This window comes from Hippocampus comes, unplaced genomic scaffold (genome assembly GCF_001891065.2).
Source record: "Hippocampus comes isolate QL1 unplaced genomic scaffold, H_comes_QL1_v1.1 scaffold174, whole genome shotgun sequence".
Classification (NCBI taxonomy): Eukaryota; Metazoa; Chordata; class Actinopteri; order Syngnathiformes; family Syngnathidae; genus Hippocampus; species Hippocampus comes.
Window position 1 is genome coordinate 1,166,398 of NW_017805983.1, and position 23,764 is coordinate 1,190,161.

General features: G+C 43.2%; 2 protein-coding genes across 5 annotated transcripts in view; both read right to left on the reverse strand.

Moving 5' to 3' along the window:
- Positions 1-272: 272 nt before the first annotated feature.
- Positions 273-5,970, reverse strand: rbm39b (RNA binding motif protein 39b). The gene is made up of 15 exons (XM_019891541.1): positions 5,743-5,970; positions 5,023-5,080; positions 3,705-3,754; positions 3,430-3,621; positions 3,168-3,221; positions 2,491-2,608; positions 2,247-2,399; positions 2,036-2,173; positions 1,890-1,955; positions 1,564-1,768; positions 1,391-1,477; positions 1,235-1,322; positions 1,035-1,140; positions 850-928; positions 273-764 (listed from the first exon to the last, which is right to left on the reverse strand). Exons 2-15 carry the CDS (start codon positions 5,071-5,073, stop codon positions 664-666), a joined length of 1,488 nt encoding a protein of 495 aa, XP_019747100.1. The 5' UTR covers positions 5,074-5,080; positions 5,743-5,970; the 3' UTR covers positions 273-663.
- Positions 5,971-8,942: 2,972 nt separating this feature from the next.
- The window catches only part of slc12a5b (solute carrier family 12 member 5b), a 29,679-nt gene continuing 14,857 nt past the window's right edge, over positions 8,943-23,764 (reverse strand). Inside the window, exons 8-26 of one of the 4 annotated variants that reach the window (XM_019891697.1) lie at positions 23,472-23,683; positions 23,203-23,370; positions 21,578-21,676; positions 21,392-21,449; positions 21,111-21,285; positions 20,809-20,927; positions 20,625-20,723; positions 18,963-19,082; positions 18,007-18,111; positions 17,736-17,904; positions 17,450-17,645; positions 17,060-17,229; positions 16,849-16,980; positions 15,461-15,568; positions 15,181-15,297; positions 14,398-14,549; positions 13,013-13,027; positions 12,814-12,930; positions 8,943-10,765 (exon numbers count right to left, since the gene is read on the reverse strand). In XM_019891697.1, coding sequence (XP_019747256.1) covers positions 9,466-10,765; positions 12,814-12,930; positions 13,013-13,027; positions 14,398-14,549; positions 15,181-15,297; positions 15,461-15,568; positions 16,849-16,980; positions 17,060-17,229; positions 17,450-17,645; positions 17,736-17,904; positions 18,007-18,111; positions 18,963-19,082; positions 20,625-20,723; positions 20,809-20,927; positions 21,111-21,285; positions 21,392-21,449; positions 21,578-21,676; positions 23,203-23,370; positions 23,472-23,683 — 3,631 coding nt within the window. In that variant the 3' untranslated portion in view covers positions 8,943-9,465. Of the gene's footprint in view, positions 10,766-11,545; positions 12,457-12,796; positions 12,931-13,012; positions 13,028-14,397; positions 14,576-15,179; positions 15,298-15,460; positions 15,569-16,848; positions 16,981-17,059; positions 17,230-17,449; positions 17,646-17,735; positions 17,905-18,006; positions 18,112-18,962; positions 19,083-20,624; positions 20,724-20,808; positions 20,928-21,110; positions 21,286-21,391; positions 21,450-21,577; positions 21,677-23,202; positions 23,371-23,471; positions 23,684-23,764 lie in introns of those variants that run through there. The other 3 variants (XM_019891694.1, XM_019891696.1, XM_019891695.1) reach the window with 3 other exon arrangements.

Sequence of the window (23,764 nt, forward strand, 5' to 3'; positions counted from 1 at the left end):
AGTTGAAGCTTTCATACACGTCCAATCGCAGGGCTGTTTACAAACGGAAAACGGAGAGACTGTTCGGGAGAGCTCGTGAAAACTCGACGATAAGGTACCTGGCCGCCCCTAAAATTTTCTCAACGGATTTAGACGATTCACAAAAATGATCAATTTAAGAAATAAAACGGCGGATTTCCGCGGAAAATTGCCATGTATGTGACCTTCATTTGAAAGTTTGGATTTAAAGCAATTGGAGGCTTGTTCTAAAAGGAACAAAACATATCAAGGAATTGTTTTCAAATAGTTTATTGGGAGCCTTCATACTAAAAATGAATGTCTGTAAAAAATTACAAAGCATTATTGTCAACATTGATATACTTTTGGTATTCAAGGCCCAATATTCCAACACATTTATGTAATCCTATTTGTTTTCAATCTACAAGTACTCGAGGAAACAAGCAGATGAGACGGGAATATTTAAAAACAGATCTGCAGATTTCTTCAGTGGTACTTGACATCACAAAGCCACAAAGTTGAAAGTAAACTCAAAGTGGCCCTTTTTTTTTTTTTGAAAGGGCATACATACAAACTTGAGCCAACCAACTTCAATGAGGCCTTTTCAAAGACATTTTAATCAATGCAAAGAAATGTATTTACACTGATGATCAGAAGCATGCCTCACTATCGACGTGTTGGCATTAGAAGCTGCTTCGCTGTTACTGAATCCGGGAAAAGGTTGTGGTAGGTTGGTAAGGGAACATAGGCCGCCTTGATCATTTTCCCTACAAGACAAACAGGAAAAAGACGTGTTCCTCTGGAATCATGTCATTTGTGCTCATTTGCATGGAAAAGTGCTAGTGCACATACCTGCAAACCAGCGTCCATGAAGCGCATTTACAGAGGCCATTGCTGCTGGTATGGAGGGACACTTCACATACACGTTACCCTGCACCCCCCAAAATATGTTTGCGTTAAGGTAGAAACAATATTTATTCATTCTATCAGATCTCTTGCAGTTGTTAGACAAATGAGAAATGAAGGAATGTTCTCACCTGAGCAGAGTTCTTGTCAACATAAATGTGAACGACTCCCCCATGCTTGTTACACTCCTCGATGACATCATCTTGGATCTCAATGGCCCAGCTGGGATCGTTTTCCCTGAGAAGAGAGAAAAAAACCAAAACAACCCAAAAACATTAAGGCCAGCAGTAGGTCATATTGTAAATATTTCGAAACACTTTGAAAGCCTTACGCTTGCGGGTTGAAGAGGTTGGACAACTGAAGGCAGTGAGTGGCCAGTGGCTGAGATGGCAGGTTTAAAGCTTGGCTCGGCGCAGGAGCTGCAACGACTCAACATTGAGCAAACAATCATGTGATAGAACTGACTACAGCAGTCATTCTGACTTACTTGCCGGGGTGGCCATGTTTCCATAAGACGCAGAACCGGTCATCTGTAGTGCCTGCTGAGCAGCCGGGGGAATCTTTAGACCCGTTCCTGCAGGACCAAATATGTTGGGTCAAGGGGAGAGAATGAAAAAGAAATAAAACAAAATATTGAAATCCAATTGGAATATTCCAAACCTTCAGCAAGTCTAGCCATGAGCTGCAGCCGTCCCGTGGTGCCGAGGTCGATGCCGGTCCGTTCCAGCTCATCGTTGTCCAGGAACGAGCTTGCGGTGGAGGCGTCTGAGCGCTCCGTGACGTGGCCCACCTTCATTGGCCGGCCGGCCAGCTCAAAGCCGTTCAGTTGCTCCAGGGCCTTTTTTGCACACTCGGCATCTGCAAACTTGAAGATGAAGGTAGATAACCATGATCGTCGTCATGAACGCACACTGTAAATAGGCAAGCTGCAGACAGCCGGCCATATGAACACAGAGAAAACGTGTCAAAGGACTACGAGCACTTACTGATATAAAGCCATATCCTTTGGAGCGTCCGGTTTCGCTGTCCATCATGAGCTGAATTCCTTCAATCTGCACAAACAAAAGAGGATGACAATCACTCATCTGCACAAGCACAAAGCGTTCTCTCGGATGTGCAAGTCCATTCTGACCCTTCCGAAGGGCTCAAAGATCCCTCGCAGCATTTCCTCAGTGATGTTGAAGTGCAGCGAGCCCACGTAGAGCCGCATTGGGCCCGCGCTGCCTTTCTGAAGATTATTGGCCGCCGCGGCAGCCCGGTTTTTCTCAGCCTGTGAATGCGTATGTGAGAAACATGAGTCATGTCTGTCTTAACATTTGGAAGCAAGATGTGTGCCCACTGACCTGAGAGGCCTGGACAATGATGGGCACACCCAAAAGCCGCTGGCCCGTCAGCCCGATGGCCAGGGGCACAGAGGATGACTCCACAAACTCAATGTAGGCGATCCCCTTCGATCTCCGTGAATTCCGGTCCGATATCATTCTCACATCTCGCACCTACAGAAACAAAAACATTCCAGACATCAATTTTAGACTCGAGGCAAGACGAGGCTTCGCAAGTTCACATTTAAATTCCCCGGGAACTCACTTTTCCAACAGCCGAGAAAAAATCCTCCAGGTCTCGGGCTCGGATTCTAGCAGCCAGCTGCATGCAGAAAACAGTGCGGGCATCTCGCTCCTCTGGCGTTAGATTGTCAATTGGTTGCCTAGAAACACAAAACAAAAGCTCCATGAGATAAGAGACAACAAATTTGCAATGTCAATCATTAAAGCTTGAAACCTTATCCAATCACGGCAACCCTTCCACAAAATGAATTGCTCCAATATCACACCTACAGTGGCCTGACATCGACATTCATGTCAGCCTCGTGGAGTTATTTTGGGACCGGATGACACTTTTGGCAAATAGAAAATAGATGCCGAACTCTTGACAGCAACTGGGGTGGCTGTCGAGCACGCAACGGCTTCACACTGCATGCACAGTGGGGATGATCCCGAATACTTCATAAGCTGCTTGAATTCTGCTTCTGTCTCGTACTTCACATTGTAATGCAGGGCGGTATATCAGATGTCAATGAAGAAAGGCAAGTGGGAACTCACTGTTTAATGGTGAGATTCTTCGCAAAAGAAAAAAAGGTCTTAATAAAATGCCTGATCCTCGATTGGCCTTTTTGCAAAATGCTGCTGAGAATCGGGCATTCTGCAGAGGGGCTGACTATATGAATATAAGCATACACCAAGCAGGAACAGGAAATGACTTTGTACCTGATTGGACTCTTCTCCTTCTTGACAGGAGTGCGACTTTTGGAACGCTTGCGTCTGAAACAAAGACAAAGTCATGATTTCCCGCAAGTTTATCAGCTGTGTGTTCAATTAAACAGGCGCACACTTCACTTTGTGAATAAACGAAAACGGATCATTATTTCGTTATGTGTACTTTTAGCAGCATTTTGGAAGTTTTTCTTTTTTAATGTGCAAATTTGTTGGAAAACACTGGATCAAGCCACACAGCAGTACGGTCACCTACACTGGGCTCTTTCGAGCTTTGTAGCGCCCAGCTCGCTCTCTGCTCCGAGAGCTGCTGCGATGACGTTCCCTACTGCGGCTTCGCTTCCTTTCTCGGCTCTTGCTCCTCTTCTTAGCTTTTTTTCTGTCTTTGCTTCGGCTCCGGCTCCTTCTTTTCTTGGAGCCTGGGCTTCTGCTCTTGCTGCGCCTCTTCCTGTGTGCCATTCAATAGAGGGCTCAGTTATTGTCATGCATGGCTCTGTAAATCCAGCACAATGAGGCAACAAAAAGACATACTTCCTGTTGTGACCATCATGTCCGTTTGCATGAGAAGACTTGACCTCATCCTAAGCAAGGTTGATAGAAGAACATCATGAGGACGTAGACGCAACATTTCAAGTCGTCATGGTACAGGGGGAGGGGTGGGACAAGAGAAAAATGCAGAAATATCTCAATTAATAATAATACTTCAAAATGTCCTTCTGTTGAGCCTGGACAGGTGTCCTTCCCCAATTGCTGCCCCTCTGTTCTTAACTTGGCTGCAAAGTACTCTTAATCAAAGATGGAGGGTGCCCCAACAACTTTTAGCTGAGGTCAGTAAGCTCATCTCAACCCATCCCCCTATGGCAAGCCGTACCAATGTCACTATTTGTGCCTAAACATGTGACCACGCAAGATGTGGGGGTCGCTAAAAGAGATCCTTTGTGGTTGGTGTCAGTCCAGTGATCTTCACCCATTTTCGTTCTTGGATTGTAAGAGCTCGATGCCACCTCTGTCACACATCTTGCCCTGAAGCAAACAGGGATTCACACTTCTTAGTAATATTGACGCCCAAGAAAAAGAAATTGATATTAAAAACAAAACAAAAAAATAAAATAAACCTTCCACGAGATACTATTGTCTTAGGGTGTGCCATTATGGCGTCTTCACTAAAGTATGCCAAGTCAATATACAAATTATAAATAGAAGTATTGCTATATTCATATCTGGTGTTGTGTAGCATTCAAAATCATGATGCTGATACACATTCAGGCTGAATGAGGCAAAGGGGCAGTATTCATATTTATAAGTAAAAGAAACATGTTTAACAACGTATGGATGGAACTGGCACGATTCTAAGTCTTAATCATAAGATGGTCCCTAGCTGCTTTCCAAAGTTGTCAAAGTACAGGTAAAATCTTGTACAGCCTTCCTATTGCCATCTGTTGAGCTGTACATGCAGGTTATAAATCTGAATACTGCCAACTTTGCTGGCCAGGTAAGATGGGCCCGTCACTCATTTGTATTCACCTTGTCGTAACCGAACAGGGCCTGGGTGTTTTAGGCCGAATCTCTTTTAGTCCTATGGTGAACCACAGTACATCAGTATATGCACAATAACTACCTTCCTTTTTTTCACAGTTCACAGTGGAATCAAAGATGAATTCATGGGAGTAGAGGTGAGATATCATTAGGGAAGTCTATAAAGAGAGATAGATGCGGATTTATTTATAAACTTACAGCGTTTTACTTAAACACACCACACAACATTCATGTAAACTTTGTCATAGTTGCAATTATTAGGAACGGGTCAAGTGTAGAACATAAGCTTTATTTCTTTGACCTCTCCACCCACCTTTCTGTATGGCGCCTCCAGCATGGCCTCAACATCAAAATCATCAGCCATGACGATCCTAAAATGAAGATAATGAGTTCGTTAACTACTTTGAACACGTGGAGCACAATTAACTCTCAATCGCAAGAGTTTGTCTTACACACTTGCTGAACCTGCTATTTATTAGGCGCGGCGATTAATAGGCACAAAATAAACAATCTCAATCTAACCTAAAAGTAGGGCCAGGTCTAAGATAAGATAACCTTTATTTGTCCCACACTGGGGAAATTTGCAGTCTACAGCAGAGAAATTGGGGGGGGCGGGGGGAGTAAAGTGTTTCATTGCACAAAAATAAATAACATTCATTTTAACTCTACTACGGCTTAAGGCTTTATAAACGCTGAAAAGTCAAACAGAAAACGAGCACTCAACATGTTTTGACGACCAAGGCATGCTACCATATCTGGGGAGACTTAATGGCGGCCACGGTGACATGCTAACGCTAATTACCTGCTTGGCCCTGCTGTAGCAAACAACGGCCCCTCGCTGGTCGACAAATCCAAATCGACGCCAATGGAAATGAACGTAAACGAAGGTCGAATGTGATCCGAGCACAACGTAAACACAGTAAGCGGAAATGCTTAGTAAACAACAGCGAGATGCTATTGTTCCAAAACGTGTCTTTAAAAAACGGCCAGCTAACTTCGGAACGCTAGCCTACGTAGCAGACAATGACGTTACCGTTTGGAAAGGGTGAAAATGTGAGGAAGAGTCAAAATATCAAAGCCAATGTCCCGCTGAACAGACCCTTCTGAATCCGTCCCGTTCGGTAGATCCAACTAAAAAGTGGCATAAATAATTTCAATGAGTGACTTATGTAAAACGTTTTGGTTTCGTACAAGAAAGAGGAAAAGGAGCGCAGGAGTGATCGTGGCCTTTACGGCACTCGACGTCCAATCTTCTTCTTCGTCGTCTAGTTTTAGTTTATTTGTTGGTTGGCAACCCAACGTTTGATGCATTATCGCCACCTAACGGACCGGAGTGTGAAGTATCAGAAACGCAGCAAATAAAAACACACAGTATTAAAAATAATAATCCATCCTTTTTCTCATCCGCTTATCCTCACGAGGGTCACAGGCGTGCTGGAGAGTATACAAGCTGTCTTTAAAAAAAATCAAAGAAAAAAAATAATAGTAATAATTCCAATAATAATGGTAACGATAATAATAATAATAATAAAAAATCATATGCTAGTCATGAATCTTATTTCCCTGAAATAATTAATTAACTAATTCAGAGTTTTGGTTGTTGATGCATTTCTAACACCGTCAATGCGGAATGCAAGTTAATTGTCCTTTTGTATTATCCACGCACTTCTTTCCTTATAAAATCTGCATTCCGTTCGCGCATGCCAAACAGTCTCATGTTGGCCACACACATCACAGGTGCCTGTAGCCTGCTTTCCAGTTTTATAAAGTGTGGAATTAAGTGCAGTATGACCAATCCGAATACGTGTAAAAAAGGACTATTCCTTCAGGATTCCTACCCATCTAACGTCCTGGCCTAAACCAACCTGTTTCTGCAATTAATAGTATACTGTAGGTGTCGTTCTGTGTCTTAAATCCCAGTTCTCTTGCCAAATGTCCAGCGTTTTCCTTTTAACTATTATTTTGTATTCAGCCTTAGATAACTGAGTTTCTATCGTATTATTGGATTCAGTTTCAAGCTTGCTCAGCCAGAACGTCAGCAGTTTCATTGCCCACTCCTCCGACACGTGCAGGAACACAAATAAAAGCTGCCCTCAATCGTTTGTTCTTAATAATAACACATTTTATTTATAAGTGGCTTTCAAAACACCCATGGACACTTTACAATCAAGAACAAAAACAATAAAACCACAGATAAAATTATGAAAGACACAAATAAATTGCGGGTGAGCAATCCTGTATAAATGATGATGTACTGTATTCTGTAAATTAATTCCAAACAGCATGACTCAACCGTTCGAATGCTTGTGAGCGCTGCCAGACTGACGTGACCGGTGTATTATCAAGATTACCTTCCTGTATCCAGTGTAATGCTTCCTATTGTTAGTAGTGCGACTGACAAATGATCTGCAGGTCTTTACTTGTTCATGCCAAATTGATACTCTGTAATTTAATGGGGCACCGGCGTGTTTGGTTTGGATCCTTGAAGCCATGAGTAAATGCAATCAATTTATCAGAATAATGCTGCTCTAGGGCGGAAAGGTGATCGACTGGCGAGCACGTCTGCCTCACAGTGCAGAGGTGCAATGTTCGATCCCGGATCTGGCCTTCCTATGTGGAGTTTGCCTGTTCTCTCTGAGTAGACATGGATTTTCTCCATGCACTCTGGTTTCCTACCACATTCCAAAAACATGCATTGCAGGTGAATGGAATGCTCTAAATCAGGGGTAGTGAACTCTGGTTCCTCGAGAGCCATATCCTGCCTTTTTTAGATCCCTCTCTACTCCAACACACCTGATTCAATTGCTCATAATCGTTGCAGGCCTCTCCAGCGCTTGCTGATGAGCTGATCATTGGAATCAAGTGTGTTGGAATAGGGGGGATCTAAAACAGGCAGGATACGGCTCTCAAGGAACCGGAGTTCCCTACCCCTGCTCAAAATTGTTCCTAGATGTGGTTGTGAACGCAAATGGGTTTTTTTTTGTCTATGTGTGCCCTGCGATCGGCTGGCAATTGGTTCAGTGTGTACCCCGCCTACTGCCCGAAGACAGCTGGGATAGTCTCCAGCACGCCCCGTGACCCTCATGAGGAAAAGCAGATTAGAAAATGGATGGATGGATGAATGGATAGATACTGCTCTACATATTTTTTCTGCCATTCTTCAGCTGCTCCAGTGTAAGGTCTTGGTTGCCACCAAGCGGATGGAGACGAAACTCGCACACTATTGTGCACTACGTCCCATCAACAATATCACCAATACTGATCGGGTGTGTATAAAATAAAATAGTTGTTGTACAACTGGGCTTATTCAAAGGGAAGTAAAGTCAGTTCTTTCGATAATACGTTCAGTGAGCCCCCACAAGTGTAGACACGGTATTCTGATTAATATTGCGTTTGTGGAATTTGATTTAAGCACATAAAAATCCACCGTTTTGTTTTATCCATTTCAGGGGGTGGCCATTTGGTCTTGTACTGCCACTTGATTTTGACTAAAAATTACACGACAGGGCCTTAGGGCCCAGTTTGCATCATACACTGACTTATATGAATATAAGGTCATCACATGACCAAACCCAGAAAACAGGTGAGCCGTGAGGGTCGTTACCTTTACTAAGATGTGGTCTGAATGAAGATTCGTGAAGGGCTAGGTAGCACTTGCCTGAATATTTTCTGCCTCTCATCTGGCCACTCCACCACGCTGACCCGATAAGTCACAAGCTGCTACAAATTTTGTGTGCACTTAGGTTGTTTCAGGTCAAATTTTTACCTCTGTTTGCTAAATTGGAATTTAGATTTATGAGCGTGTGTTAAAAAAAAAGCTAAACTTGATGTTGTGTAACTGTAAATGCCATATATAGGTAGTTTTTATGTCAGTGATAACAGTGTTCGAACAGCTTGAGACAGATGCTCTGTGTTTTCACCACATTCACACAAAACATGTACCGTTTGGTCTTCGGAGGTCATGGTGGAATCTCGAAGGAGTGAATGAGTAAAATAGCAGAGGAATGATCGTACATTATAAATAAAGGGAGAGAATATGGCCCACGGAGGATAAGGGCCTTCTTGCACATAATCGCTATGTACACTTACGTTGTCCACCAGGTGTCACTATCGTGTCTGTTAAGTGGCAAACTCGTTATTGACGTCAATGTTGGGTTGAAGAAACTATTTAGACACCGTTTGTAATTTCACGTTGCACAATGAGGAACAGTAATCGTGAGAAACAAAAAAGGATCACAAGCAGAGATGACAAAGAACTTGTATTTAACTAGACACAACAAAGAAGTAGAGAGGAAGCAAGTGCGTCAATCATTTGCCCGTCTTAAACCCGTCATATGTACAGCCACTATTTCTGTGACTCCCGATTTCGAATGTAATCTGTTTTTAAAAAAAGAATACTTTAAACGCTGGGGTGAATTGTATGAATCTAATTAGATAATCAGGGCATCATACCTTTACAGTAGATATTTTTGAGTCATAACAGAAACATTACAAATATTTGTTCCATTCAGTCATTTACAGTTAGACACAGTGTAATATCTTTACTTTGTTAATGACACAAATGTGTGACGTGTCTCTATGCCAAACACAATATTCATGTTCATAATTATCCACATTTTATAAAACATTCGATTTACTGGGGCAATAAATACAATGACTGCAAAATATACATATCATGTCATCACAAAATATTATTTTGAAGCACTTTTAAAAGACAATTTTATTTTCATTATTTCGGTAAGGAGAGCACGATGTGTTAGGCAACAGTTTCCTCTTTATGTGTGTCTTTGTTTTGTTTCAGTGGCGAGTAACTATCCTGGGGCACAACAAAATATAGTTTGTCATCAAAACATAAATCATCTGAAGGTGAGGAGAGGTAAGGGATTTTCAAGACTATGCCTGTGAGCACGCCTCCGATGGCGGCCGCTGCTATGGTGGAGAAGATGGCAGCCACCTGGAAGAGAGCCTGTTCTCGGGCACTCCGGCCCAAACCTGGCTGCAGTCCAGGAATTAATGCCTGCAGCTCAAGCAACTTGGGATCCCCTTCTTTTGGGGCTCTGTGCCTAAAAGTGTCATACATACTAGGGCCATAGACTTCCTCTTTCGCCACCATTATTGCATAAATCCCAGCAGCGGAGGATATGAGTCCTGTTAGCCCATGCAAATTATGTATTCCACATTGATCCTGGATTCGGAAGCGTTGTGCCAAGACAGGGCTCAGGTACTTGTAGCCTAGCATGCATGCGATGCAGCCTACCATCCCCAGGGCATATGCTGCCGCCGGTGATATCATCATATCTACGGATGCCCCGACCGTCACGCCTCCAGCCAAGGTCACATTCTGGATGTCCGCCATGCTGAGTTTTCCATTTTTGTTGAGTAGTGCAGATAGAGCAAAGGCCGTGAGGGTGGAGGCACAGAGGCCAATGAAGGTGTGGAGGATGGCCCTGTGCTGGTCATCGCCTTTCAGGGTTAATGCCGAGTTGAAGGAGGGCCAGAAGACCCAGAGGAACAAGGTCCCCATCATGCACAGGATGTCCGACTGATAGCTGGTGGTCTCCTTGGCGTGACCTTCATTGAGACGAGGTCTGTACAGCACAAAGGTGACTGCCAAGCCGAAATAACAGGCAAAGAGGTGAATCAGGATGGAGCCTCCAGCGTCGTTTATCTTCAGGTACTTCAGCACTGCCCATTCAGTGACTGCAAATACCGGCACCTCCAGGAGAGCCATGACCAGCAGCTGCAGCGGACTTGTCTTGCCCAATACTGCCCCGAAAGAGATGAGCACCACGGCGCAGGCAAACTCTGCATTGATGAGGTTGATCACACCAAGTTGGATCTTACCATCATGACTGAACTGGAAGTACCCCTGCACTAGAATGGCCCATTGGATGGAAAAGGTAGCTACAAGAAAGTTGAAAACCATCCCTCCGAATCCATAGAGTCGGAAAAATGCCAGGAGGCATCCAAAGCCGAGGAATATCATCACCTGAATGTCGGCAAAAAAAGGATAATCCTTGTATACTGCATTGTCCATGGCCTTAGTCTCGTTGGTTTGAAATCTGGCATCACCGTGGTCGTCATATGCGACAAAAGTGGCAAACAGACCCAAAATCACCACCTCCACTGCAAAAACAAACACGGGCAGCCTCACTCGCAGGCTGCTCGCACCTGGCTTCATTGTCAGAGCTCAAATGGCAGTTTTTTCATTTGAAGCAAGGATTATCATCAGCACAGATAAGAGAGGACAACGTTCAAGTCTGCTCCCGTTCAAACAAGTGGGGATATTCAGTAGTCTGAACTTTGGCTCGCCTCATAAAATGTGTTGCTCTTCATACTGGTGTTTATTGAGTGAGCGTTTAAGCACCTTTGATTACAAACTCTGATTTGAACAGTGTTATTACATTGTAACAACACTCTCACTTGTGTCCCCATTCGAACCCAGTTTGTAGTTTCTCTTCTTTTGGGAAAAAACGGACTATGTGGCCATTAGGCTGTTCAGTAATTGAACTTTCACTTGGCCCGACACTATCAGCGTGTTTTCATTGGATCAGTCACTGTCACTTTTTCCAGGGCTTATTTTTGCTCTCAAATCCCCAAAACAACAAACACTTGGCTTGTTGAAGTCACCGAAAATAGTTGTGCTGTGCTCGATTCAGTATAATTAAATAAGATTGTAAAACCATTGTGGTGTGTTACAACTTCTAAACACAGGTGGAAAGTTGTCAGACGCTTGTCATGGTTGCAACTTTCTCCACTAAATTAGTGACTCCACTTCTTTCAGTGACTTGTAATTAAATAAAGGAACACACAAAACAAATACACTTGCCACACAATTTATTTTCCTAAGTCTATAATGACATTTATTTACATAAGTTATTTTATACACTCTTCAGGTTCTCTCTCGCACGCACGCGCACACACACACACACACACACACACACACACACACACACATATATACACACACACACATCAATGGGGTATAACATTTTTACACGCCCCTTTGTTTCTGTGTGTTGAAAGGGAAAATTGATCACTGTGCTTAATTAATGGAACAGAACTTAACAAACTCCCGTCATCCACTAAAATTCACTTGCATATTTTTCAAGCAATTGAGGCAACAAATTCTGCAATGCGGTTTAGTAACTTCAACAATTACTACTGAAAATAGTGGTAGTAAAAAAAAAAAAAATGTGCACATAGGCTCAAAGTTTTTTTTTAGCTGTTCATTAAAAATGAGCTTCCTTCAGGTAATATCACATGATCATTATAATTGTTGACTGTTTATATTTAACGAGTGTATCATGTTTTAGCTCTCCAAATTTACATTGTAGTCTGCTTGTCAACATCCTGTTGCAAATAAATATCAAGTTGATGTTGAGTCCAATGTCACTTAACCTGCGTGCCTCCATACAAACAATTCAACGACAAGAAAAAGAAAAAGATACATTTTAAGCTGAATAAATATTGAAAACATTCAAACAACACGTGAGAATAAGAAAAGACGGGAACATTCTTCATGAAGGAGTGGGACTAAAAGCCTTAGTGAAATGCTGTTGAATCAGGATAGAGCCACCTGCACGGTTTATCCTTGAGGGAGGTTTTGTGAGACTCGCTAGGTCTCACGGGCAGAACCTCTGGCTAAAATATATTCAGGAGTAGATGGTAATGACCTCACGTCCCCCTCCGCGGACGAGGAGAACCCGATTTAGACCCTCTGTGAGGACCTCCAGGAACTCCATGTCTGGAAGGCGGCCTCAGTGAAGGAGGAACAAAGACTAACGCATTAATGAACAATACAAATGATGGAACTGCTCCACGTTGTTCCCATTTTATGATGAAGGCTTTGTTGTAAATGTTATGAAATACTAATTTTGTACCGCTTATCCTGATAATTGCTCTATTTTTTGGGGGGCTGCGGGGCTACAAAATAATTGAATGTATTTAACGGTCAACCATAAACTACGCAGTGTTTTGAGATGCTTTGCCTTTGTAATTTGATCTTCCTTACGTGTACTTTTCTAATCTACACTATTCACCAGTTTCGCTATTGTGGAGCGGAACGGTACACACTGCAAGGATACAGTTTTCCTCACCTGTGCGATTTTTGGGGGGTCCAGGCATGTTGAGCAGGACGAGCTTAGCCTCCTTGGATTTTTTTATGATGACCTCATTGAGTCGCAAAGCTGTGTGCATGCGTCTCACGTCAGTCTGGTTCCTTGTGCAGGAGACATAGGACAACTCTGGATGTAGTTATTCGGATCAAACACTTGGTCTCAGTGAGACACCGTCATACTCACAAGTTTTCCCATTCCCTGTAGCAGCGTGTCACGAGGGAGAAAATAATGTTTGACATACAAATAAGAGATTATACAAGAAGCCGTAAGCCCTTTCACACTGCCCACCTCATCTAAATGTTTCCACTGCTTTTTTTCTGCGTGTGTAATGTACCGATGCCAAATCGACTGCATTGTACATCGTGTGGACTGTTCATTGGAGGAGAGTATCGGCGCTTGTTGGTGCGATGGTACGGCTGAGGAGAGCTGCGGCCACAAGGAGTGTCATCTATGTGTAGCCGCGTGAGCTTCGGAGGAAAGTCAGCGGTAAAAGTGTAAAGTGAAGGGAGAGAGAGATGACTAAATGGGGCTGGAGAGTTGAACCGATCTTTCTGGATGTATGTAACTCGCCAATGGACGAGCGTTCGGTTGTTTGAAAATTACACTTGCTTGTTTACTTTGGGTGGCCAAGTGGACAAGTGGTTAGCGCGTCGACCTCACAGTGCAAAGGTACCGGGTTCAATTCCAGCTGCTGTGTGGAGTTTGCATGTTATCCCCAGGCCTGCGTGGGTTTTCTCCCACATTCCCAAAATATGCATGGCAGGCTGATTGAACACTCAAAATTGTCCCTCGGTGTGAGTGTGAGCGCGGATGTTTGTTCGTCTATGTGTGACCTGCAATTGGCTGGCAACCGGTTCAGGGTGTCCCCCGCCTACTGCCCGATGACGGCTGGGATAGGCTTTAGCACCCCCGGCGACCCTTGTGAGGATAAGTGGATCGGAAAATGGATGGATGTTTACTCTGAAACTTTGCTTGTCGCAATTGTCAGTGATATTACGCAGGCTGCGATCGTAACATCAGTGGTCCTGGCGCTCTCATCCTGGTCAAAGTAGATTTCAATCTTGCTCCTCTCACATCTGTAGCAGTTTCAAACAATGTACAACAAGAGGCAATTAAACGTTGCACCTCCCATATAAGAAGTGCCAACGTGATGGGAGGTATGATGTATTTTGAGTGGAGATTTTGTTTGGTGTTTTATGATGATATGTTTTGTGCCTAGATATATGATTTTGTTTGTTGTATTTATTTTGCTGTGTTTTATTCTGTGGTCTGCTGCTAGATTGGCACTGCAAATGAGATTCCTTGCTTAACTGGATAAATGGAGGTTGGATAACAAAGTAATTTTTATTTACATTCAGGTGTTTCATTCAAACCTACGTAAGCGTATGTCCGATCTTGGTTTTGTCTTCGAGTTCAACTAAAACTAAATAATAATGGTAATGTTGTGAGAGTCAAGTCACAATTTTTTCCAAGATAAAAAGTTTCCATGTTACAGGACTCGCGTATAAATCCAACAAATGTGGCTTGTTGATAGTTTACGTTGTATAATAAGCTTTTAGCCAACTCACGGTTTCATGCTGAAGGGGTCTTTGCCCGCCTCCAGAGTCTTCCCCTTGCCAACCTCCTTATTGTCTGTCCAGGTTCTTCCAACCCCAGCAGGGGCAGTGGGGCTGGTAGGGCTGGCAGGTGTTGAGGCGTTCTTATTGTGGATGAGCTGGACCTGTTTTGAGTTGCAAACAGCCACAGACGGGGCATAATAACAGAGTGAAAGAAAGAAAACAGACAGACACCTATCTGCAAAGGCGTCAAGTCAGGGTCCGCCAGGGGCGAGGTGGCCATCGTAAATTTCAGAAAAATATGTTAATTTTCCCAAATGGTCGGACCTGGCCATCAGGGCTGCTCGCAGCCGTCTGGAGTCAAACTGACTTTCACCAAGCGGCAGTGTCCACCCGGAACTGGTCACGGACCAATCACAGAGTACCGGTATATGGAGAAACAAACATTCACACTCGGCATTCTCACTTATGGACAGTCTTCAATGAACCATTAACTGCATGTTTTTGGATGTGGGAAGAAGCTGTAGTCGCTGGAGAAAACCAATGTGAATGTGGAGAAAACTCCACATAGAATACAGCCAATCACAGGCCAAAGACATGCATTTAAAGACTAATTGCCCATATGTGTCTGTTTTGAGTTTTGAGCCCTGTGATTGACTGTCGACCAATCCAAAGTATACTTTGACTTTTGCTCAGTGTCAGCTTCGAAATAGGAAGGCTGGATAATTGGTGCAGTCATGTGATCTTGGGATGCCATCCAAGATCAAGTGAAAAATCAGTTAAGATGGCCTGTACCTCCTCTTCTGGATGTTCGCCCATTCTGGCTCCTTCCTCAGTGCTGTGTTGTGAGCGTGAGGCAAAGGATTTTTTACGCCGGATGGACCCGCGTGATGAATCTGTTATGCTCTGAATCTGTAGAGGAATAAAAGAACGCAATGGATGATTTTCCAGTTGGTAATTTGCCTTGCTGCTCAACCAATTCAATTCATGATCAGAGAGCATACTTTTCGAAACCGCTGGTTAGTCACAAAATAACGCTTTCTTCTTTGATTTAGTATGCGAAATGCATGCTTACCTCTCGCTCCATCTCATTCTTGGTCAGATGCATCTGCTTGAGGATCTGTGAGCGCTGTTCCATTACAAGTGTCTTTTCATAGGTGTAGGCTGAGATGTCACTGTCGTGCTGGGCGATAGGTATCACAAAGACGAAAGAAAAGTTTTTGTCGTGCCACTTCGCCTCCCGTGTCTGATGGTCACTTGTCTTCTTTTTGGTGAATATTTATGTTATGCGGCAGATTAAGGCAGACAGCGAATAATATGAACAACAAAGGCAACTTGATTTGATGGACAAAAGCATTCACTTACTATGCTTCTTCCACACAGCTTTTTTTTTCTTTACAAATTAAAATCAACTTAAAATAAACAAACGTCCCCTTGTTATATGTAACTGAAAAAAATTCCCACGGAAAAAAAAAACAAGCCCCTTTGAACAAGTCACCTTTAAACAGGCAGTTTTACTTTCTTTTCATCAGTCATTTGCGCTTACTATATATGACATGTGAGCTGACATGCGGCTACAGTATTGTGATTTTGGTGTATTGTGATATTGACTCCCCAAGCAAACAGGTTGTAGCGCATACGCTATACCAGGGGTGTCAAACTCATTTCACATTGGGGGCCACATACGGCCTCAGTCGATGTCAAGTGGGCCGGACCATTAAAATGATACCATATTCTGCTATAAATAACCAAAATAATATGTCTTTCCTTTGTTTTGGTCTAAAGAAGCACAAGAACATTCGGTAAATGTTGAAATTTAATGAACATATCTTTTACAAAACATTTCATGAAGCATCTTAGATTTCCTTAGTCAAATGTGCAATTTACTTTTATCATTCACATATATGCATTGCAACTGATCCCACTGATTGTACAAAGGGACAAAACTTGAACAAGTCATTGGTATTGAAAAATATAGTCATGCATTTTAAGATTAAACGAGATTTACAAAAAAAGGAATTTTTAAACCATTATATAAAATCTAAATTTAATCCCTGCCTACACCTAACAAACTAAGGAGAGTACTATTAAATGTGTCAAGAATAAAGTATTCACATGTGCTTGATAGCGTCTGCTGTGTTGGGTCTGTCTCAGTGACAGACTGAGACTGCTGTTGTCTTCTTCTCTGATCAAAACAGTGTGCCCCCTAGCGGACACTTCACGAATTGCACCTTATTAAACATACTCGTTCCGTGTCTTTCATACATTTTTTCTCTTTTAAATGATCCTGCGGGCCTGATTGAACCTCCTTGGGGGCCAGTTCCGGCCCGCGGGCCGTATGTTTGACACCCTGCCCAATACAGTATAGAATTTTATTGAGAGACTTACAAAATGACTAAGAATATTTATTTACCTATCATATTGGAAATAAATGTGGCCAGTGAGTGCACGTGTCAATCTCACCATCTCCACAACTTCCACCTGAGCATCAATGCGCAGGTGGTAGAGGAAAGTTATGACATCCTTTTTCATCTGAATACTGTTGTCATCCATCTGAGCCACAGTGAAAATGCGCATCTTGCATTTCCTCCACACCTTCAGGAAAAGAAGAGCATCAGATCAAGATGACGACGTACCTAACCCAAAGCATACTTTGCAGTTTTGCATTTGCCACCTTATGCTGACGCAGCAGGAAGGGAAGAAGCATGAGCATGCCTCCATCATGGACTATCCACCACACATCAATGTGTCCTTCAGTGAAGCGCTCTCCATTGGACGGGTAGCTAGAGATGTTTTTGGGAACCAACAAGGCCAAACTGGCCACTGTGGTCTCTCTGACCACCTCTACACAGGAACAGTAGGGAAATATTTGCAATCAAGAAGTGACTGGACAAATGGCTCTGTCTGTTCTCTAGTTCTACACTCAAAAGTGGGGCTGTCTATTTTTTTTTTTTTTTATGAGAAAAAGTAAACTACTTTATGGAGGAGAATGTGCAGCAGAGTAGACAATGGTCATACCAAGTTAGAAACATTAAAGATAGTGATTACGTCAGGAGTAACTTACCAATAAAATCGCGGAATTGTTGGTGGGACTCAGGCTGTTTCCAGCTATGTGGCCAACTGACCATCACTGTGTTGTGCTTCAAACCTCCAAGCCCTCCAACCTGGATCAAGTGTGATGTCCCATCTCTTAAATTGGAGGATATGACCACTTGGGGGAAGCCCTTCACCTTCTCTGTCTCCATCAGTTTCCGCAAAGACTTGAATGTGGCAAAGAATCGACGGCAGTTGTTAGACATAATCACAAACGGTGTGGTCACTTAGTGGCATGTGTGTTGTGTGACAGAGACCTGGTCTGCCCTTTGGGCCTCGGTATAGTTGTCAAGGAATTTTCCTTGAACAGAGGTGCCAACAATAGTGAGACCCTTCCCTGCTTTCAGCTGATTTGTTAACGAGATCAGACGAGGCTGCTCGACATTTTGCTCGGCATCCATACTGACAAGAACCAGGATCTGAGGCCTGAGCAGCGAAATGAGTACACAGATAAAGCACAGCCAGCTTGGCCAGAAATTGAGCATCATTTTCATTAAATGATCACAACTTAGCTTGACTGTGACTGACCTCCAGTTCTTGGTATGTGGTGGTCCCTCCTCCAACCTCATGAGAGCAAACCGAGCAGCGCTCAGGGAAATGCCACGTATCCCATCACCCCACTCTTTCTCAGCTCTGTCACACAGTTGTTTATGCGGTTTGGAAGTTGGTCTCATAAAGAACATTTATAACCCAGACTGTAATTCATTGCAGCTTGTACATTATCGAGACAAATGGGGTAACGTATGAGCTTCCTTATTAACCATTGTGAATCAGTTGTAGTTGGAACAACTGGAGAAAGGTTGATATGTCACATATGAGTCCCCATAAAATTAAAAGCTAAAGTCCATGAAGAAGTGGCAAAATCAGCCATGATGTACAGATTAAAAGCAGCTCCACGCAAGAAAGTAAGAGAAAAAGAAGTTAGACGGATGTCCAAAGTTACTATATAAGGCAGAATAAGGAACAGATGTGACACAGGCTTGGTGAAGGAAAAAAAACTTTCATAGAAAGTACAAGTAGCTAGACTGAGTTGGTTTGGACATCTGATGAGGAGAACTGAAGGACTGCATGTAGGAAGAGAAGTGATGCAAAAGGATGTACAGACGACATATAAATGAGGAAGACCAAGAACCAGATGGAAAGACTGTATTTAATCAGATCTTAAATGGATGAAAGGGATGCCCGTATTTGGAGAAGGCTCCTATATAACATTGATCCCAAATAGGGAAATTCTGGGAAGAAGAGGAATGATGAAGGAACTGTTGTGCTGCCTACACCTGGAGTAAATTGTGCTTATCTTTTTCCCATTTCCCACCTTGGTCAAATGGAATGTAAAATGGCTTTTGGGGAGTGTGCAGTACACAATCATAGAGCAGGTTTATTGAATGTGAATGCATATATAAATATACTGTATGTATTTGTCTCAGTACAACTTGATATTTACCCATTTTTTTAAAGTCTCTATCCTATGAGGACATACTTACCCACAGAATTCAATGTATTTGTAGATGCAGCTGGCAATTCCCATGGCAACGATGGCATAATACCAGGAGCAGATGAACATAAGTGACAGACACAAGCTCATACCCAGGAATGATAGAGCCCTGTGGGGGACAATAAATTGCATTTTTCATCAAATTGGTGTTTTCCGCCAGCCTGACGATGTTATCATTGTTGGTATTTTGCTTGCAGTTTCGCAGCTAAACTTTTCAGGCTTCCCATAATCTCTAACCCTCTTCTTAAATTACTTCTATGATTAAGTTCCTGCAACTGATCCAGCAAATATACTTTCTATAATATTTGTTCATGCACTTGGATGCTGTTCTGCAGCATGGCGGATTGACTAACGCCCTGTCTGGATGCAAGTTTCTGGTTGACATGGGCATTAGCGTGTTCAAGGCAGAACTTCGTCAAAAGCCCGGCCAAGCACGGCATCGACCAGCATAGTCATACTTCCGGTCTGCTGGTTCCCTCCAAGTTCTGAGACCTGTCTGCCGAAAAGCTCGAAGGTGCCAAACAGGCCTTCTCAGAGATGGAGCAGATGGGCCTGTGCCAGAAGTTGTCCAGCGCATGAGCATCTCCTTTACACATGGTGAGGAATCCTCATGGATCCCGGACACTATTGGTGCCTGGACCTCCAAACAATGCCTCACCATTGCCTGCTGCCCAACATGGCTGAGTTCACATCTCAGTTGAACAGTGCCAGAATTTGGTGGACCTGTTCAAAAGGTACCTCCATGTTCCCGTACATCCAGACGAAATAGCCAAGACCGCCATCATTCGCTATCTGTGGCTTGAGGAACAGTGGCACCACCTTCCAACGGATGATAGAATAGATATTCGACGACCTTCCCTTCTGCGGTGTCTACATTGACGACATCCTGGTCTACTCCAGAAGTGAAAAGGAACACCAAAGCCACGTGCACGGCATTCTGCAGCTGCTGGAGGACAACGGCCTGGTTGTGCGCCCAGACAAGTGCATCCTCGGCATGTCAAGGGTTGATTTCCTGCGATACGAGATCTCGGCATCGGGTGTACACCCTCGCCCAAGAAAAGTTGCTGATATTAGTGAGTTCCCAACACCGACCACCATGAAATGCTTGTAGGAATTCATTGGCATGGCGAATTACTACCACCATTTCCTTTCCGGCATAGTGATCACTATGTCACCGCTATACGGGGGTCCTGACTGGCAAACCAAGGATATTGCAGTGGGACAATGCTCAGCAACGCGCTTTCGACGCCACAAAGCAGGCATTAGCCAAGGCCATCACATTGTCGTTTCCACACCCCTCTCATGCTTTTGACGGACACCAGCAACGATGCCGTCGGTGGTGCAAATACACAATATCATCACTAGGTCGCTTGGGTTCTTCAACTGCAATTTACACCTACTGGGGAAGAAATTCAGTACTTTTGACCATTACTTGCCGTTGACCTCGCTGTTCGACACTTTCACCACCTTTTCGACGGGACATCACTCACAATCCATACAGACCAACCAGCCAATCACTTGGCATCAGTACAGATTCTGAGAGCAAATCTTCAATAGTCTTGTCATCTTGCGAGTGCTAAAATAGTTACTTCTCAGCATTTAAATGACAATTAGAAGTGCTACATATTAATGTAAAACATATATAGCTCACCAGTGGTAGAACTTAAAACGTGGCCTCCAGTTTGGAGTCCTCAGTAAGGTTTGGAGCGCACAGGCAAGGTTAACAAACATGTAGCACATCAAGAAGAACCTGAAGAAGAAAAAGAGAAAGGACCTGTTCAACATGAATGCTCTGTAGGTACACTATGTTGGATTTGACAACAAAATTAAATTACATGGAAAGGATGGGTGCGACGGCATCTAAAGAAGCAATGATGATGCCAATCTCACAAATGCTCGCTGTGAGCAGGAGGGCCCAGGTGGGCTCCCCATTGGCTTTACCATGTCCAAAGATCTGCAGGGATAACAAATGGGCTTTGCTAAATCACATCTTATTACCATCTCACAGAAGAAACATTGCTAAAGTAAATACAGAAGAGGATAGAAGTGCCGAACTTTTGAGTGTCACACTAAGCTGATATTTATCGAGAAGGCTAATTTCTCTTAGTGGCCTGAAAGCTGGTCTTAGTGAACTCACTCGAAGAAATGGAATGATACCATCTCTCGAGATAGCCTGCAGGAGGCGTGGCGCTCCCGTAAGACTCTGGAGTCCTGCTCCACAGGTGGAGAAAAATGACCCAAAAACAATGACCCACGGAGATGGCCATGCCAGAGTCCCGATCACCAGGTTACCGTTCACCCCTTCACCAAACCTGCAAGGTGAAGACTAATAAGAAACCTTTAATGAAATAAATAAGAGTTTACTTACACTTTGGAGGACTACTAGGTTTAGTTATTTGTCTAGAAAGTGGGACTTACTTGTCCCTCAGGACAACACCCTCTATACAAGCACCAAAGAGCACCACACAGGACATATCTAAGTAAAAAGTCTTCTAAGGAATATATCATTGTAAATGTCGAGAAAACAATGACAAACAAATGCTTGGCTCGTTGGAATCCATTCAGATTGTGTTTGATAGACTACGGCTGCTCTGTGAAGGATACACACAGCAGATGTGGTTGTGATGGCTGCAATGGTGCCAATGGGGATGGATTTCTGAGCATCACGTAGGTCTCCAGAGCGATTGGAACCCGCCATGATACCTGTGAAAGGAGACGGGTTAGACAGCCTGCCTGGATGTAGACTGTAAATTACTCGCAAAAATTGGACTGTTCAGCTATCAGATAAAATTTCAGGATGATCCTAAAATTTACTATGTCTGTTACAAGTTAATTCCGAGCTTCTCTTGAATGTATTATGTCCAACCTTTTCATGTTTTAATAGTTTATGCACAACTTTGTCTTCTCCAACAAAGAGCTGAAATGAAAAACAAAACATCTATTTCTATATGTCTTTCTGTGACTCTTCCAGTCTCACTGTACCTCAGTTGCAACCTGCTTATGACATTGTGCGACACTTTGTGACAAACGATCACTGAATATATGAATATATTATGTCCAACCTTTTCATGTTTTAATAGTTTATGCACAACTTTGTCTTCTCCAACAAAGAGCTGAAATGAAAAACAAAACATCTATTTCTATATGTCTTTCTGTGACTCTTCCAGTCTCACTGTACCTCAGTTGCAACCTGCTTATGACATTGTGCGACACTTTGTGACAAACGATCACTGAATATATGAATATATTATGTCCAACCTTTTCATGTTTTAATAGTTTATGCACAACTTTGTCTTCTCCAACAAAGAGCTGAAATGAAAAACAAAACATCTATTTCTATATGTCTTTCTGTGACTCTTCCAGTCTCACTGTACCTCAGTTGCAACCTGCTTATGACATTGTGTGACACTTTGTGACAAACGATCACTTCCTGTTTGAAACGTCGCAATGGGGAGAATCTGTTGACCAATTGTAAGGTGTCTCATGATGCCAAAATATGAACCGCATGATGAATGGGACTGTTTAGTTACCAACATTAACTGGGCCATACATGGACCAAACACATAGGGCCCTATTTTCATGTCCAGCACAAGTCTCGCGAGAGCAGAGCACGGTCTAACTGCGGGCATGGATGGAGCTTTCTTTCTTTTTGTTATTTTTGCAGACATGTGCAGTGAGAAATTACGTGTTGTGGACATGAACACGAATCTGTCTGCCAGCACCTCAATCAAATTCACCAAAACTGCATTATACTACATGCACCACAACCTAAACCTGCTTTCACAGGTGCAAAATATCATCTACTTTGAGCCACGAACTTGTCATGTGCGTCAAATACGTGTAAAAAAAAAAAAACGCCCAAGGTCCAACGGAACACCTAGCACGGCACGGTGCGGTCTGTCAAATTTCCAAACACACTAAGCGAAGCTTACACCTGCACAAAACCCGAGGAACGCCAATTTTTACGCCCGAGCACATATGCTGTCTACGAAAATAGAGCCTATGGTTTACATTATGTACCCACAAAATGCCTACAATTTTTTTTTTTACATATGCTTTGTGTGTCAATGTTAATCAGTACGCTCCAGCTCTTTCGTCTTTGTACTGTATTTATATAGAAAATGGATACATGTACTGTAGTGTATTTTGCATATCCATGACCCCTGTCTTTGAGAGCTATGTTGCCCAATGTCAAAGACAGTCGTGTCAACCTCCAGCATGCCTCTTACCTGTGACAGATGGGAAGTATATTCCCACCAGCAGAGTGAAGAAGCTAGTGATGTCGGCGAGCACAAAGCGGTTAGTGCTGGAAGCAGAACTGTCTGGGTCGACTTGGGATGCCAGTCCTCTCTTCTCTACAATCACTCCTTTTTCCAAATAATTGCCAAACAAGTTTTCTGGAAGAGGAATCCGCCGAGCTGGTCATCTAAATTTTTTTTTTTTTGGTTTCGTTTTTTTCTTAATTGGGTCATGTAAGCACATTTGAGGCACCTATTACCTGCCAGGATTCCACTCGTGACTCCTGGAATGCCTTGTATCTCTGTGACGTTGTTGTCACGGAAGTAGTCATCGCAAGTGGCGTTGATGTAGTCAGAATCACAGAAAGAGCGCCACAGTTGGGTGGTGACTGTTTCGTTGTCGATTTCAATGACTTTTGCACAGACGTCATAGCCCTTGGAGACGAGGGTTCTATTTCCCAGGAGGCACACACTGCAGGCAAAGTCAAGAAAAATGAATAAATGTCACACACTCGTGCCACCCAAAAAAAAATCCATCATCAGATCGATTCAA

Excerpts from the sequence above, each read along its gene's own strand:
- rbm39b (XM_019891541.1), bottom strand. The coding sequence starts at position 5,073 with ATGGCTGATGATTTTGATGTTGAGGCCATGCTGGAGGCGCCATACAGA. Across the intron at positions 3,755-5,022 it reads TGGAGGCGCCATACAGAAAG|GATGAGGTCAAGTCTTCTCA; the intron begins GTGGGTGGAGAG and ends AACCTTGCTTAG. Across the intron at positions 1,478-1,563 it reads CATGGCTAGACTTGCTGAAG|GAACGGGTCTAAAGATTCCC; the intron begins GTTTGGAATATT and ends TTGGTCCTGCAG.